Source organism: Daphnia magna, linkage group LG2 (genome assembly GCF_020631705.1).
Source record: "Daphnia magna isolate NIES linkage group LG2, ASM2063170v1.1, whole genome shotgun sequence".
Lineage (NCBI taxonomy): Eukaryota > Metazoa > Arthropoda > Branchiopoda > Diplostraca > Daphniidae > Daphnia > Daphnia magna.
In genome coordinates, this window is record NC_059183.1 from 7,064,932 (window position 1) to 7,081,009 (window position 16,078).

Below are 16,078 nucleotides of genomic sequence, written 5' to 3' on the forward strand. Positions count from 1 at the left end.
CATTCTGGAATTCGACACAAAAAGACAAAACGTATAACTATTCCAAGGACGTTGTTCTAGCATTTGCGATAACATCGAAGTTCATATTGAGTGATATGCTGCTGAATACTTCGTGCTACAGCGGAAAAGCATTGTAGCTATTGACGCACAACTCTCTGGAAAGAATAATAGAAGCAGATAGAAGCTGAAAGTTGCTTGAAATTTTATAACAAGTCATTGTGTTACTAGCTAATCTAAGATGAAAATTCCCTCAATGGCTATGTAATGTAAATTAGGTATAATATTTCATCTAGCGCATAGAATTCAGCAAACATCCAACACCGTCGTCATAGTCTCATATGAGTTTGTGACGCAAGACGGGCTTTGCGAAAACGTCGAACTTTCTAGTAGCACGAATCGTCTGCAATGCAAAATTAAATACGTTGAATTGCGTTTTTCTTTTACATCATTTGTGTTGTCACTACTGATCAGTCAGCAGCTTCATATTCCCCATACTATTATATATTTCTCAGACTGGTGAATTAGGAAGAATTGTTTTCGAAGAACTTTTCACGTTGATTATAACTATTTTTCTCAACTGTAGGAATTTGGTGTTCCAAAGCTTGATTGTTGACAAGTCCACGAAACTGAAAATGTTGTCGGCCTACGTTCTCCGTAGTGGTTTGACGAATTTTGTTGGGAAAACTTCTCCGAAACAAGCTACTGTGCTGTTCTCAAAGCCAAATATCTACAGCTCAACATCAAGACAATTGAATAATCAGACTTGTGGGAGTTTAACACGCAGAGCTACTAGATCCCGCTCTCTGAAAGAAATTGCTATGGCTTCAGCTGGAGAAGGAGGTAAGTGTTTGTTATTTTGCTAATTTTCAGTCTTTGTCACCAACTGAAACAAATTTCCAAAAAAATTGCAGCATTTAGTACTTGGTAAAGGATTAGTTTTGGGCTTGGTGCCCTTTGCTTCTATGGGTTAGGATTTGCCTCTGAACCTGGGGCAATTGACAGATCTGTGTAAGTTAATGTGTGTTTGTTTTTATCACCTTTGTTTTTTCAGTTAACTTGAGGTATGTTTTGTTTATATGATCCTTTTTCAGGATGTGGCCTGAGTGTGTTAAAGATAGGATAAGGACAATAACATACATGTACTTCAGAGGTCCATAATGTTGACAGCTGCTTCAGCAATGGCTTGTTTTCGCAGTCCTCTAATTATGAAGGCAGTAATGGGAAATTCTTGGGTGGTAAGAGTCTCAAACTTAGGGGTGCCAGAAAATGAAATTGTATTAGTAATTTGTTTAATCAATTAGATCATTTTGGACAGCATTGCTGCAATGATTGGTACAGGAATGATAGTTCGCAGTATACTGTACCAACCAGGGGTTGGGTCGAAGCAAGCTGCTTGGGCTCTCCATTCGGCTGTTATAGGCGTCGTTGTTGCCCCATTATGTTTTCTAGGTGGCCCATTGCTTCTCCGAGCTGCAGTGTAAAAAATTCCTTAAGACATTCAGTATCACTATCGTACAACCAATATCTTTTCCGTATTAGGTAAACGGCAGGAATTGTTGGTGGATTATCCACTGTAGCTGTTTGTGCTCCGAGTGAGAAATTTTTGAACATGGGAGGACCTTTGGGCCATTGGTTTTGGCGCAGTCTTTGCCGCATCACTTGGAAGTGAGTCACTTATTTTCAAATCTTATCTAAGCATTTTATGAACCGTTTTTTCGACTTCTCGAAGGCATGTTCTTACCACCTACTACGGCGCTCGGAGCTGGCCTCTATTCCGTCGCTCTTTACGGTGGCCTGGTAATTTATAAAAAGATATGTAGGCCTACGTACATATCTTTATCCTTAATCGAACTTCTCTGTTAAGGTTCTCTTTTCCACATTCTTGCTTTACGACACCCAAAAAATTGTACACGCTGCCGAAGTTCACTCTCCTTATTCTGCTCGGCCCTTCGATCCCGTCAATGCGTAAGAATTTCCTCTTTATGTTATTCGTTATAGTGACTTTTATTCAATTTATATGGACACTATCAACATTTTCGTCAGGATTGCCAGTATTTTGGAAACAACAGAAAACGTTAAATTGCGACATTGAAGGATTCCCTTTTTTCTTCTCCCTTCAAGCAATCAGCATTTGAAAAATGTTTCTCACATTTCCGTGCGTTAGTGGCCGACAAACGCGGGAACGATGAAACCAGGAATCATAGCTGCCGTGTTAGCAAAAACCAAAAGAGTTCCTGCATAATTCGGCGCGATATCAACGTGGTTGGTGAGGAAGCCACACTACATTCCGGCGACAAACATCATTCCGACAGTCAACGCCACGGCGGCTTGGCGATCGCATCCCACCAAACTGACTCCGACAAAACAAGCGGCGGGGATTAGGCCTAAGGATGCTGTTTTGTGGGTACATTTGAATTTCCGCGATTAATGTGAATTTCTTGTTTTTTTTTTTTGAAATATCGAAAGCTTGGCTTGGTAACAAAACAACAACTCACCAATGGCTGTAGATAATTTTCAGACGGTCGTTGTGGTGATCCAGCCTTTGCTTTTTGCCTAATCTAAACGATTGCTCCAAATGATAGTGAATATCCATAGACACAAATATAGGGAATTGCAGATAGTCCAGCATTCTTTTGCAAAACCCACAATGTTTTTACAAGCCAGTAAGATTGGAATGTCACATGATATTTTAATCACCTGGCTGATATTGAAACGCAAAATGGCCTTCATATAGGTGGGTAGTTCAACCATACCGATTTGCTTATAAAATTGCAAGACCTGGTTTAAAGTCCACTGAGTGTCCAAGTTTGTTTTAAAGAGCCAGAGTTCTTGTGCTTTTCGCTACTCTCTTGTGACTGCATCATGCAAGATGTCTGTGTTTTATTTCAGCATCGTATAAATCCAGCACAATTCCTTCAGGGAAAAATGTGGTTTCTTTATTTGTCTTCTGGTTTGGATTTCAAGGTCTTGTCCTTTATTCACTAAGGCCAATTGAATGCATCCAAGTTTGCGGACAAAGCAGAATATGCCGTCACGGTGAATGGTCACAAAAGGACATGGAAAAGTGCTTCATGGGCATCCTTTTTCTAGCGCTCGATTGCACCACTTAATATACCTAACAACACGCAATACATGGCGAACGTTTCAGGTGGCCAACGCCCCTCCATAAAAGTTGATGCAAAAAAATTGTTTTTTTTTTTTAACTGAAGCACATTTACAAATCCGCTGAATGCAATCGAATGTAATATAGCAAAGCCTTTGAAAATTCCAACTCACAATCCTTTTATAGCAAAAGAAGAAATAGACACCTCCGCATCAACTGCGCATTTCGTCAAGAATGATCGATCCTTTGTGGGCATTAGGGAAGTGACGAGGCACAAAACGAACAGGTTTCGATGGATGATGAAACTGCTGCGTCATTCGGGAACCAACCTGCAGGAAATAATGCAGAAACATAGAGAGCGGAAGTGGAAAAAACAAAAATAAAAATCGGAGATATCGAAAGAAAATTGTCTTCTTTCTTGTGTCGTTTTTGTTGGGTTTTTTTATCGATAAGGCAATTTTTTCGATCGTGCTGATCAACAGTCTGAACATAGCCGACAAGTTTTGTTTAAAAAAAAATACAGAAAGGAATTTAAAGCAGAAGATGGGAGGCGACGCCCTCAAGGGGAAAGGGGAATTTTGTTGTTCGTCCTCTGTATGACTTACAAGATTGCAGTTCGACAACTTATGTATAACAAGCCCAGCTGGACGCATACAAGTTTGCAGGCAACAATGAATTCAGCCATGACGCTCAAACAGTATAAAAAGGAAAAAATCGGGCTCCTTGGACAGAAGTTTTTCAGCAACCGACAGCAACACTTGGAAACTCAGCAACCATGAAAGTTGTGGTAAGACATTAGTTTCCTCATTTAAGTAGTGATGTTAAGTGATATCATTTCATCGTCGTATTATGATTTTAATCGAAATTAAATGTTCATGTTCACTCAACCAAATTAGATCGCCTTAGCATGCCTAATGGCCTTGGCCGCTGCCGTTGATGAGACGGACGTAGTAGTCGAAGTAGCTGACCTGGACGCTGCCGAACACAAGCGTGGTGGATACTACAGAGGATACGGTGGCGGATACCACGGAGGATACCACGGAGGATACAGAGGCTATGGTGGACACAGAGGATATGGATGGGGCCGTAAACGTCGTTCGGTTGAAGACGACGTGCTGACCGCCGACTTGGACACGGCTGAACATCGCCGTGGAGGTTGGGGATATGGAGGCCGTGGAGGCTACGGCGGATGGGGACATGGAGGTTATGGTGGATACGGAGGTTATGGAGGGTATAGACGTTATGGTGGATATGGTGGATATTATCATGGCTAAAAAATCGTTTCAAGGCTCGTTTTTTCTGTTGTTATTATGGTAATTTCTGTTTTCCATTTAATTACTGTCTCGTTTCACCTGTTGTTTTCCACGAGCTTTTCTGGGATAAGTATTGTTACTTGCATTAATGACTCTTTTCTTTGATCCAATAAACTGTTACCGTGTTAACGATGTTTGACTTCTTTTGAACTTTGGCCGATTTCCATAATGACTTGCTAAACCGATGTTTAAGGAATTGTTGGTCTGATCCAGAGAGAAGTGTAATTGCAAACGGTTCCCTGTTTTTAGTTGGCCTTCAACTTCAGACTTGTTTCTGTTAGATTTAGGCCTACTGATGCTTGACTTTAGTATTCGATTGAAAAATTACAGAATGCCATTTGACCCACCTTTTTTTATAAGCAACCTCTGGTTCTCTGTTTTTATAACAAGTTCTCGAAGTTAACGAAATCAAAGTAGTTGTAGCGTAACAACTTTGAATTTTAATAGCTCTAAAACTATAAGTCTCACGTGAATCAAACAAAGTCAATTTTCTTAATCCCCGTTTAGCTTTAAATCGAAATCTTGCATAGCTTGCTGTATTTGGATTTCAGCAAAAAATGAAATAAAACCGAAGTCGAGTCAGACTTTTTAAGCCCAACGAAAATGTAGGGCTTATTTTGCCAGGCTTAAGAGTCACTTAAATAACATAGAAAAATGAGCTTAGAAACCTTGCTTGAAGCAAAAATGACTGTGCACCTTGAAAATCCTTTTGGTGACAGGGAAAACGAGTGACATGATGCTGCCTATCAGCTCACGAAATCAGCGTTGACTTACACCAATTCAAACCACGAGCAAACGATCTCCCGAATACGACCGTGCTCGAAAGCTATGCGTCAATTTCATTTGCACGACACAGATATGAACGCTTTCCAGAATCTTTATTCATATATTTAATATACGTTATTTTTCACAAGGATGGTCTTCTTCGTTTTTTATCTCACCTGTAACGACGTATAGGCTATACAAGTTGTAAGCCTCAGGCAGCTATCCTTTCAGCACGGCTAGTTTCCTGTTGAATTGGGCACTTCATCATGAATGCTAACTTTTTGTCTGCAATGTAGTTACTTTTGTATATCTCCAGCAATTGAATTTTTTTATTAATTAATTATTAGAAGAGGCTATGACTTGTTTTGCAATACAAGAATGTTTCGCAACAAAATTGCATTTTGTTTGTATTTTTCGTGGTCGAAATGGTTTTGTTTCGTCCAGAAACAATTTTAAACAGTAAGATGGGCGGTGATGTTTTTAAGGGAAAAGGGGGTTTTCGTGTTTGTCCTCTAAATTTAGCTTCAAGGTCTTCAAACTTATATAACTATAGATTAAAGGGATGCGGCCAAACTTACAGGCAGAATAGGAAGCAACAACCATGACGGTGAATCAGTATAAAAGGGACACGAACAGGGCTGGATGGACATCAGTTTTTCTAGCCGTCGAGAGCAACAGTTTCACAATACGCAGCACCATGAAAGTCGTGGTAAGAAATCATTTTGTATCATTTGAATAGTAAATTGAACGTGGTTTTGCCTGAAGATAGGTATAAGGTATTTTCAATTAAAAACGCTATTATTTGTACCAAAATAATTAGATCGTATTAGCGTGTTTAATGGCACTAGCCGCCGCCGTTGATGAGGCCGATGTAGTCGTCGAGGTTGCTGATCTGGACGCTGCCGAACATCACAGACGTGGTGGATACGGAGGAGGACGGCCTGGAGGATATGGAGGATATGGAGGATCCGGAGGATATGGAGGATATGGCGGAGGACATCGAGGGGGATACGGAGGATATGGCTGGGGCCGAAAACGTCGTTCGGTTGAAGACGACGCCCTGGTTGCTGACTTAGAAACGGCTGAACATCATCGTGGAGGTTGGGGGTATGGAGGACGTGGAGGTTACGGCGGATACGGAGGTTATGGCGGACATGGAGGATATGGTGGATATGGAGGTTATGGTGGATACCGTCGTCATCACGGCTAAGAAGAATATTTTCCATTTAGTTCCATACGATCGTTGTTGTTATTGTTAACCGTTTTCTTGGTGTAGTGGTTCAATTCGTTATGTTGCGAGGCTCTTCCAAAAATCACAAAAGCTGAAATTGATTTTGTGACCATCTGTTCTGATTCAATAAAGTATTAGCGCGTTAATTCTATAGCTGTATCGGGTTCATGTAGCAATTATAGACACGACGATTTCTTACGGTTTTCCATCATTTTACGTATAAGCCATTCGGTTTTGGACTCGTAGGCAAGCCGTATGCATCGAATTCAAACAGATAGTGTCTGTTTTTTTGCACGGCGAGCTTACATATAATCTGCCATTATAAGCTCATGGGCTTAACAGTTTTCGGATTGGCTAAAACATTGTTTGATAAGGAATCCCACCTTCCATTATTAACTCCAAAATACCTGATTTCGGTAAACAGTGATCATAGAGTATTGATGCAGTCATGGCAACCGTGTGTTTTACTGTTACTATTTGTTAGAAACATCTCGAACAGTTTACGGGTGGCATACTAACGCAGTAGCGACAGTCGCGGATCTCGTTCACACTTGCGCCACACGCACTGTGCTACATTTCGCTTGCGTGTCGGCAAGGCCATTAGCACCGTGCCAACATCCTTTTTGTTTCACGTTGACAAAAGGGCTACCTGCCACTAGAAATTGCAGTTGAATAAGCAGATGGTTAGTAGAGACAGGGAGAGATTATATCTAATAAGAAAAAAAAAAACTAATTCTTTTTCAAATGAAAATGGTTAATTTGAAGAGGTCAACAAGCTGCTTGGCCACAGATGGCCAGTTAGTCATACCTATTGAAAATATAACGCGTAACAAACAGCACTTTCGTAGCGCTCCGAGTTTCGTATAAAAGACGCGCAAAGTTAACACTTTTCTATGGAGTGAATGGTTCGTAAACCATTCGATAATCAATACGAAGTATTTGATTATCTGGCAGCAGTGTACAGACACTGCTACAGACGAACATTCACAAGCAAAGCCTAGCTCAGAAAACACGTAATTTTCTGCACGTGAAACTCAAAGAAGTTTTTCCATAAAGAATAGAAGAATTCATAGTTTTCCAATTAGTGACACTTTCTAAGTCAATTCCCAACGCGGATCATCAACACCACCAAGTGTCACAATGGCAACACCATTTTTCGAAGACGACTGGGAGACACTATCAAAAGAAGATTTAGCAGCATGCCGAGCAAAGCTACTTGGATTCACCGAAGGTGTCCCAGACAGCAATAACGAGTTAAAAGAGGTACAACAAGCTTGATAAAATACCTCGGGACAATAATTCGGATGCACATGTATGAGTGTATGACGTTCGTGTGTGTGTGTCAGAATCGGTCAAACTTCCAACACCACGTTTTACCGCTGACTGCATGAAAGTCTGGCTGCATGAAAGTCATGAGCCTTTTACAAACTAATTAGCCACAAACCAACCAACCAATCGAATGTGTATAGTTTTGAACTAAATGCCCTTTAAGAACTGGTTCGTTAATTGAGGAAAAATTGAACTGCACGTCGTTGGTGAATTGTTGAACAGCTGCATGTTTATAGTCATGAGCTAAGCTGCATGTTTATAGTCATGAGCGAAGTTGTATGTTCAAAGTCATGAGTTCAAACACAGTTGCCTGTTGACAGTCAGGAACTGAGCTGCATGTGGGAAGTCATGAGCTCCAACACAGTTGCCTGTTAACAGTCAGGAACTAAGCCGAATGTTTATAGTCATGGGCTCAAACAAAAACAAAAAGGGTTCCTTAGTTTGCCACTTTTAATTCAGGGTGTTCGGGACGCGAACTACCCGCTTGGAACCTATTTATCTGATAGAGAAATAGTTACAAGGCGTGATTATAAAGCATTATAATCACATTATTACGTTAGTGAACGTAATAGAAAAGTATACTTTTCAAAAGGTGTAACCACCATTGAAAAGTTAACACTTTTCCATGGAGTGAATGGTTTGTAAACCATTCGATAATCAATACGAAGTATTTGATTATCCGGCAGCAGTGTACAGACACTGCTACAGACGAACATTCACAAGCGAAGCCTAGCTCAGAAAACACGTAATTTCCCTCCCACCACCCAATTACGTATCTAAGGCTTACTATTAGGGAACAAATAACCCGCTTCACGTGCTTAATTGGCCATCCATTTGCTAGGGAAAAGGTGTTCGGGGCGCGAACTACCCAGGGTGTTCGGGGCGCGAACTACCCAGGGTGTTCGGGGCGCGAACTACCCGCTTGGAACCTATTTATCTGATAGAGAAATAGTTACAAGGCGTGATTATAAACCATTATAATCACATTATTACGTTAATGAACGTAATAGAAAAGTATACTTTTCAAAAGGTGTAACCACCATTGAAAAGTATACTGTAGTTGATCAGCATAGACGTTTCAAAATATTTTTATTTTCGACAAGCAACGGTCCTTCGTTGACTGCACTACAATGAGAATCTTGGTATATTTTCGGTTCCATTGGAATTTTTCACAATGGTTTAAATTATTTCTGAATAATTTTGTTGCTTCATGTGTGATAATTGAATCAGATTGCTCTAGCCTGCTTGTTGGCACTGGCGGGAGCTGCAAGTATTGAAAAGGATGGAGTCAACTCAGAAGTTTTACGCGAATCGGGGAACTATATAAGAGTTTATCTTATTTTTTATTTTTATTGCGTGGAAACCATTTATCGGCAAACTAACCCACCCCCAAAAAAAACGGGTTTGCTTTATTTGCAAACCATTGGAAGCGAATGAACCTAGTTCAATCGTTCACAAAACTGATGCGGATGTCAACGCGGTCGACAATAACGTCTACCAAACCGACGATGAAGACGCCCTTGCTGCCCGTAACGAAGCCATTAATGATAGGTCTAAGATGGCTACGTCAGTATTGAACTAAAAACGGGCTCAACAGTTTGGCTTAAGCGATTGTTGCTCCTGTTGAATGTTATTGTTTGGTATAGGCCGTAACAGATACGGATATGGTAGAAACCTCATCTCGTCTAATGAACCCCAACCAGTTCCGAAAACTGATACAGATTTCAGTGGAAACTACGAAAGCAATGGTGATGATTCAAATGACTTTGATAGAATTGGTTTTTCGCAGGTGTATTACCCCGTAGCTTATGGTGATGGTTTCGATACTCGAGGAGGAGCTGGTCGCGGGGTATATTTTGGTGGTTATGGTTATGGTGTTGGATATGGAGGACCTTCTCCCAATAGAAGTTAAAAAAAAAAAAAAGGAATTTGTTTGAAATTATTCAATAAATTTATTCCAGCATTGATTATCACATGAATTTTTTCGTAAGTTTTCGTTAGTTTCATAAGTTCTCACTCCTTTAAATTCTAAATATAAAGTCAATTATTCATTTATCACCTACATTTTCGTTCTCCATTTGGTATGGAAGAAGGGTCTGGGAATCCTCCATTATTCAACTGGTTAGCGTCGATGTCGATTCTCTTCAAACCAAAATCAGCAACTGCGTCTAGAATAGCCTCCTCGCTTTCCTTTGCCATCACGTCTGTTGCCTTTAGTCAGATCGAAAGGGAAAATGTCAAGGTTTAACAATGTCGTACGTCATCCAATTTCAGTACCGTTCTTTTCATGGATTTCCTTTCGTATGGGGAGGGAAGGGAAGTTGCAAGTGTAGGTGAATTTATTCCAGAAATTATCTTCTTTTTCTGATTCTCGTGAAATTCTAGCAGTCATGAAATTTGCGGAGTTTGGCAGCTTCCTCGGATTCAACAGTATTATGAATCAGTTTTGGATTTGTTTGGGCAGGATGGAGTCAGCAACTTCGACAGAAGCTAAAGTGAAACATGGACAGGGTAAGGCCGGAATTTATGATCATTACTTGAAGTTGGCCAGCAGCAACTTGTAGTAGATGCAGTCTGTTTCGCTGTCACGAATATTCCAGAAATCCAGAAATCGCCGCAATGACCATGACATATACTTTTGCGGTTATGACTCACATTGATTCATGGTCAACCAATGTGAAATCACCCGGAACCATGTAAACAACGCCTTTCGAATTGGACCCAATGTTGCCGTTTGAATTCTTCAAATTTTTTTATTTACCTGAATAAAACTAGAAATTATTTCTCTAGTACAGCTATAACCTACAACTTAACTATTCTCCCATAATTACGCATTTCGTGCGTACAGCAGCACGATTTGTGGGACGCGTTTTATTTTCTATCGATGGTGTTTCAAATGAAGACGCGACTTATTTTTATTTCGCAAAAGGGAAAATTGAATTCCTTTTTGAAGGACATTTTGGTTTGATTTTGTTCACTTCCACGCTCGTATCGCCTGAAACGATGGCGAATTCTCAGCTATCTGCCATGGTATAACCATAAATTTGGAGGCAGTCTAACTCTTGGGTTTTTTACCCCCAACACCCCTCCCCCACCCCCCAAAAAAATCACATAATTATCCGTTCCTTCATACAAAGTCGGTCTCACCAACACGTGACGACAAAAGCAAAAAAAAAAAAAAAAAAAGCAAAAAACGTTAAAATTCCATGCTCTTTATTTTTAATTTTTTTAGGTTTATGTAGGCCTATATCCTTACGGTTGGACACTTTTGTTTTCCAATGTTCTAATTGATAAAAAAAGAAATAGTAAAAGGCAAGCTACTGTGCGTCTTCAAGATCATGGCGAGCAGAGCTCAAACTGCAGCGCAAAACCGTTTTACACGGAGTTTTACACGGAAACCAACTTTAGGTCGATGACTGCATTGTAAGAACCGGAGCAATGCGGCGCGAAAACTAAACGTTATTATTTGTTTTTTTTTAATTTTTTTTTTACACACATGGATGGACGCTTCCAGAAAGTTACTTTCATCTCACGGGGACTTTTGAACACAGGATTCCCGCTTTGTTATTCGTAGGCCTTACCGCATGCATTCATCCTTATCATGTTTTGTGTTTCGAGGTCTTAGTAATTTTTGCTGAACCCATTTGTATAGCAGGGGAAGGCGCATTTGCCGTGACGGTGAATTCGTGTAAAGGCACTGACAGGTGACAGGGTTCCATGGACAACAATTCTTCTCTCACTCAGCGAACAACACAAGAAGACTTTACAACCATAAAGTACGTTGTAAAATCTTATTTCATATGTTACGTGTATCAAAACGGTAACAGTAAAACATAATTTTGAAGCAAGGTGTGCATGTCTTTGCCCAGATCCTACAAAATAATATGATTTATTTCATTTTCCCTTTCATTTGAAATGAACGATGCATATGATTCAACCATTTCAAAGATCGCATTGACCTGATGCTTGTTGGCGCTATGCGCAGCAGAAGAAGAGGCTAAACCTCCCGTCAGATTGCAGACCTGGCCGCTGCGGAACACCATAGAGGAAACGGTGGACAAAGCGAATCTAGTGGATACGGAAGGCGTCCTAGTGGACACGGCTGATATGGGGGACATGGTGGATACGACCAACATGGAGCATTTGGCCGAAAACGCGGCTCGGATGGAGTGGACTTGTCGATTGTTGAGAATCGAGAACACTGAAAACCGAGGACACACTGGATATGTTGGCCGCGGAGAATACAGTGGATAAAAAGGATGCACGAGCAGTAATCGTAAAGGCCGCTCTGTCAAAGACGACGTCGTTGTAGACCAGAAAACCACTGAACATCGTAATGAAGGATACGTTGGCTACGGTGGCAATATGGCGGATGCAGTAGCTACGGTGGGTATCCAGTGGCTATGGTAACTATACAGTCCCAGCAACTATCGTCCTTATGGAGGATATGGTTGGGGTCGCTTAAATAGGGAATATTATGAAAATGAGTTACGTTCAGTATGTTAACTCTGTTCAGTAATCATGACATTCTGCACTCCTGTGAAATAAATTGATAAAAAAATACGGCATTTTGTTCAATAGTAAGTCTTTTTGAGCTGTAGACGATACGAATATTATCATCTTTCTTTGTTCATAAATATGATAAAACGTGAGTTCAATTGAGCTTGCAACTTGGTAGCTTCTGGCTATTAAAGCGCGAAAACCAAAAAATAAATAAATAAAAGGCATGCCATCTAGTCCTCGAAGCGTTTCTTTGCACACAAATGTGCAAGAAATGAAAATTGCAAATATGGTTTGTGAACCTAACACCAAATTCTGAATAACACTAATTCGAGCATAAATTATTACACACGATTGCGGTTTACATGGTTCTGCTATCACACCCATTTTTATATTGTTTGCATAATAAATGAACATCCAACTGATGGTAGAAATAAATTCAGAAAGTTTTCCAAGAACTAAAGCTCACCTTGAAAACCTTGATGGTTGCAACGATAACAAAATTCAAAATGATGCCTTTGGCACGAAAGTATAATAAACACTGGCAAATAATCTTCCCAATAATAAATGAGCTGAATCGTTTCAAATGATATATAGACGTAAATTTCTTTTGCCAGACATAGAAGAGAGCTATCTGGAATAATTATTCATATTTCATACGTAATATTTTTGAAGGGATATCTTTTTGTTCACCTTACGTTCAACCGGTTATTTACCGTCGGTTATAGTATACTTTTCGCAGGATTTGTATCAGTTTTAGTTGAGTTCACATCGTATCCGCTCAGTTTCCAGCCCTACTATAGCCTACTCCCTAATCTATTTTCAGCCTTTAAATTTCATTTTTCCAATCTGTTTGGGGTATATTCCAGCATTGTCTGAGAAAGAATATGTAGCAGACAGTTACCCTTGTTTATTTTTTCCATGGTCGAAAAGGAAGACAGGCGTCAATGTTTTAGAGAGAAGAGGGAATTTTCATGTTTGTCCTCTAAATTTGGCTTCAAGGTTTTGAAAATTGTATAACTATAGACTAGGTGGATGCGATCTAACTTACAGGCAGAATAGAAGCAACAACCATGACGGTGAATCAGTATAAAAGGGACACCAACAGGGCTGGATGGACATCAGTTTTTCTAGCCGTCGAGAGCAACAGTTTCACAATACGCAGCACCATGAAAGTCGTGGTAAGAAATCATTTTGTCTCATTTGAATAGTAAATTGAACGTAGTTTAAGGTTTTTGCCTGAAGATATAGGTATAAGGTATTTTCAATTAAAAACGCTATTATTTGAACCAAAATAATTAGATCGCATTAGCGTGTCTAATGGCACTAGCCGCCGCCGTTGATGAGGCTGATGTAGTCGTCGAGGTAGCTGATCTGGACGCTGCCGAACATCACAGACGTGGTGGATACGGAGGAAGACGGCCTGGAGGATATGGAGGATATGGAGGATACGGAGGATATGGCGGAGAACATCGAGGGGGATACGGAGGATACGGGTGGGGCCGCAAACGTCGTTCGGTTGAAGACGACGCCCTGGTTGCTGACTTAGAAACGGCTGAACATCACCGTGGAGGTTGGGGGTATGGAGGAAATGGAGGTTACGGCGGATACGGAGGTTATGGCGGACATGGAGGATATGGTGGATATGGAGGTTATGGTGGATACCGTCGTCATCACGGCTAAGAAGACTATTTTCCATTTAGTTCCATACGATCGTTGTTGTTATTGTTAATCGTTTTCTTGGAGTTGTGGTTCAATTCGTTTTGTTGCGAGGCTCACAAAAGCTGAAATTGATTTTGTGAGTGATCTGTTCTGATTCAATAAAGTATTTCCGCGCTATTCCTATTGCTGTATTGGGTACACGTAAATTACAGACATGACAATTTTTAAGGTACTCCACGGTATTCAATCATTTCACGTAAACGATGGGGTTTTGAACTCGTACACAAACCCTGCACAAGCCGTATGCATCGAATTTCAACAGTCATTGTTTGTTTATCTTTTGCACCGTAAACTTATACATATTACCTGCTATTAAAATCTCATGAGTTTTAATTTTTTCATATTGGTTAAAGCATTTTATGTAAAGGGATCACATCTTCCATTAATTCTTAAACACCTGATTGTGGCAAACAGTGATGATAGAGTAAAGATGGGACCACAGCATCGTTTCGCCGTGTGTTTTACTGTTTTCGTTTGTTAGAAATATCTCGAACATTTTACGTGTCAACCGGTGGCATGCTGACGCAGTAGCGACAGACGCGGATTTCGTACCACATGTGCCACACGCATCACGCTACATTTCATTCGCAAGTCGGGCAGGTCACTTACACCGTGCCAGCATCCTGTTTGTTTCTCGTTGACAACAGGGCCACGTGCAACTAGAAATTTCGCGTGAATGAGTAGAATGTTAGAAGAGACGACGAGAAATAATATCAGATCAGAAAAATACTTATTGTTTGTCAAATGAAACGGGTTATTGTATATAGGTCAACAAGGTGCTTGGCCACAGATGGCCTCTTTGTCATACCTTCTGAAAATAACACGTAACAAAATGCACTTTAATAGCGCTCCTAATTTCATATAAAAGACTCGCAAAGTACTGTAGTTGATCAGCTCATACATTTCAAAAGTCTTTTCTTTTCGACAAGCAACGGTCCTCCGCAGACTGCACTACAATGAGAAATTTGGTAATATTTAATAAGAATTTTTCAAAGTGGTTTAAATCATTTCTGAATAGTTTTACTGCATCTTACTTGCATTTATGACTGTATTTTTTGATCCAATAAACTGTTACCGTGTTAACGATGTTTGACTTCTTTTGAACTTTGGCTGATTTTCATAATGACAGTCTTGCTAAACCGATGTTCGATTAAGGAATTGTTGGTCTGATCCAGAAATGCAAATGGTGTTTTGGTCTTTAGTTGGCCTTCAACTTCAGACTTGTTTCTGTTAGATTTAGGCCTACTGATCCTTGACTTTAGTATTCGATTGAAACATTACAGAATGGCATTTGACCCACCTTTTTTGATAAGCAACCTCTGGTTCTCTGTTTTTATAACAAGTTCTCTGGTTAAAACGAAATCAAAGTAGTTGTAATAGCGTAACAACTTTGAATTTTAATATCTCTAAAACTATAAGTCTCACGTGAATCAAACGAAGTCAATTTTCTTAATCCCCGTTTAGCTTTAAATCGAAATCTTGCATAGCTTGCTGTATTTGGATTTCAGCAAAAAATGAAATAAAACCGAAGTCGAGTCAGACTTTTTAAGCCCAACGAAAATGTAGGGCTTATTTTGCCAGGGAGTCACTTAAATAACATAGAAAAATGAGCTTAGAAACCTTGCTTGAAGCAAAAACGACTGTGCACCTTGAAAATCCTGTTGGTGACAGTGAAAACGAGTGACATGATGCTGCCTATCAGCTCACGAAATCAGCGTTGACTTACACCAATTCAAACCACGATCAAGCGATCTCCCGGATACGACCGTGCTCGAAAGCTATGCGTCAATTTCATTTGCACGACACAGATATGAACGCTTTCCAGAATCTTTATTCATATATTTAATATACCTTATTTTTCACAAGGATGGTCTTCTTCGTATTTTATCTCACCTGTAACGACGTATAGGCTATACAAGTTGTAAGCCTCAGGCAGTTATCCTTTCAGCACGACTAGTTTCCTGTTGCATTGGGCACTTCACGAATGCTCACTTTTTGTCTGCAATGTAATAACTTTTGTATATCTCCAGCAATTGAATTTTTTTTAAATTAGTTATTAGAAGAGGCTATGACTTGTTGCTCACCAATGGCAATGACAATTGAAAACTGGAAATA

General features: G+C 40.0%; 3 protein-coding genes, 2 long non-coding RNA genes and 1 pseudogene across 11 annotated transcripts; 5 read left to right on the forward strand and 1 right to left on the reverse strand.

Annotated features, from left to right (window-relative positions):
* Positions 1-632: 632 nt before the first annotated feature.
* On the forward strand, positions 633-4,545 carry LOC116916522 (annotated as a pseudogene).
* On the forward strand, positions 3,879-4,377 carry LOC116917871 (dormancy-associated protein 2). Its single transcript, XM_032923476.1, has 2 exons — positions 3,879-3,890; positions 4,000-4,377. The coding sequence occupies exons 1-2, from the start codon at positions 3,879-3,881 to the stop codon at positions 4,375-4,377; spliced, it is 390 nt and encodes a 129-aa protein (XP_032779367.1).
* Positions 4,546-5,741: 1,196 nt separating the features above from the next.
* LOC116916526 (holotricin-3) lies at positions 5,742-6,558 on the forward strand. The gene is made up of 2 exons (XM_032921780.2): positions 5,742-5,890; positions 6,002-6,558. Exons 1-2 carry the CDS (start codon positions 5,783-5,785, stop codon positions 6,389-6,391), a joined length of 498 nt encoding a protein of 165 aa, XP_032777671.1. The 5' UTR covers positions 5,742-5,782; the 3' UTR covers positions 6,392-6,558.
* Positions 6,559-11,393: 4,835 nt separating this feature from the next.
* LOC116927850 lies at positions 11,394-12,304 on the forward strand. The gene is made up of 2 exons (XR_004396817.2): positions 11,394-11,517; positions 11,690-12,304. It is a non-coding gene; the product is annotated as an uncharacterized LOC116927850 (long non-coding RNA).
* A 969-nt stretch (positions 12,305-13,273) lies between these two features.
* On the forward strand, positions 13,274-14,080 carry LOC116927846 (glycine-rich cell wall structural protein). The gene is made up of 2 exons (XM_032934890.1): positions 13,274-13,422; positions 13,544-14,080. The coding sequence occupies exons 1-2, from the start codon at positions 13,315-13,317 to the stop codon at positions 13,922-13,924; spliced, it is 489 nt and encodes a 162-aa protein (XP_032790781.1). The 5' UTR covers positions 13,274-13,314; the 3' UTR covers positions 13,925-14,080.
* Positions 14,077-16,077, reverse strand: LOC116927849. 7 transcript variants are annotated; one of them, XR_004396809.2, is made up of 8 exons: positions 15,815-16,077; positions 15,612-15,741; positions 15,389-15,551; positions 15,264-15,310; positions 14,998-15,205; positions 14,845-14,914; positions 14,694-14,774; positions 14,077-14,622 (listed from the first exon to the last, which is right to left on the reverse strand). It is a non-coding gene; the product is annotated as an uncharacterized LOC116927849 (long non-coding RNA). The 7 variants fall into 7 exon arrangements; XR_004396810.2 differs by having other exon boundaries at positions 14,865-14,914; positions 15,815-16,076; XR_004396807.2 differs by having other exon boundaries at positions 14,694-14,914; positions 15,612-15,791; positions 15,857-16,077.
* Position 16,078: the final 1 nt, after the last annotated feature.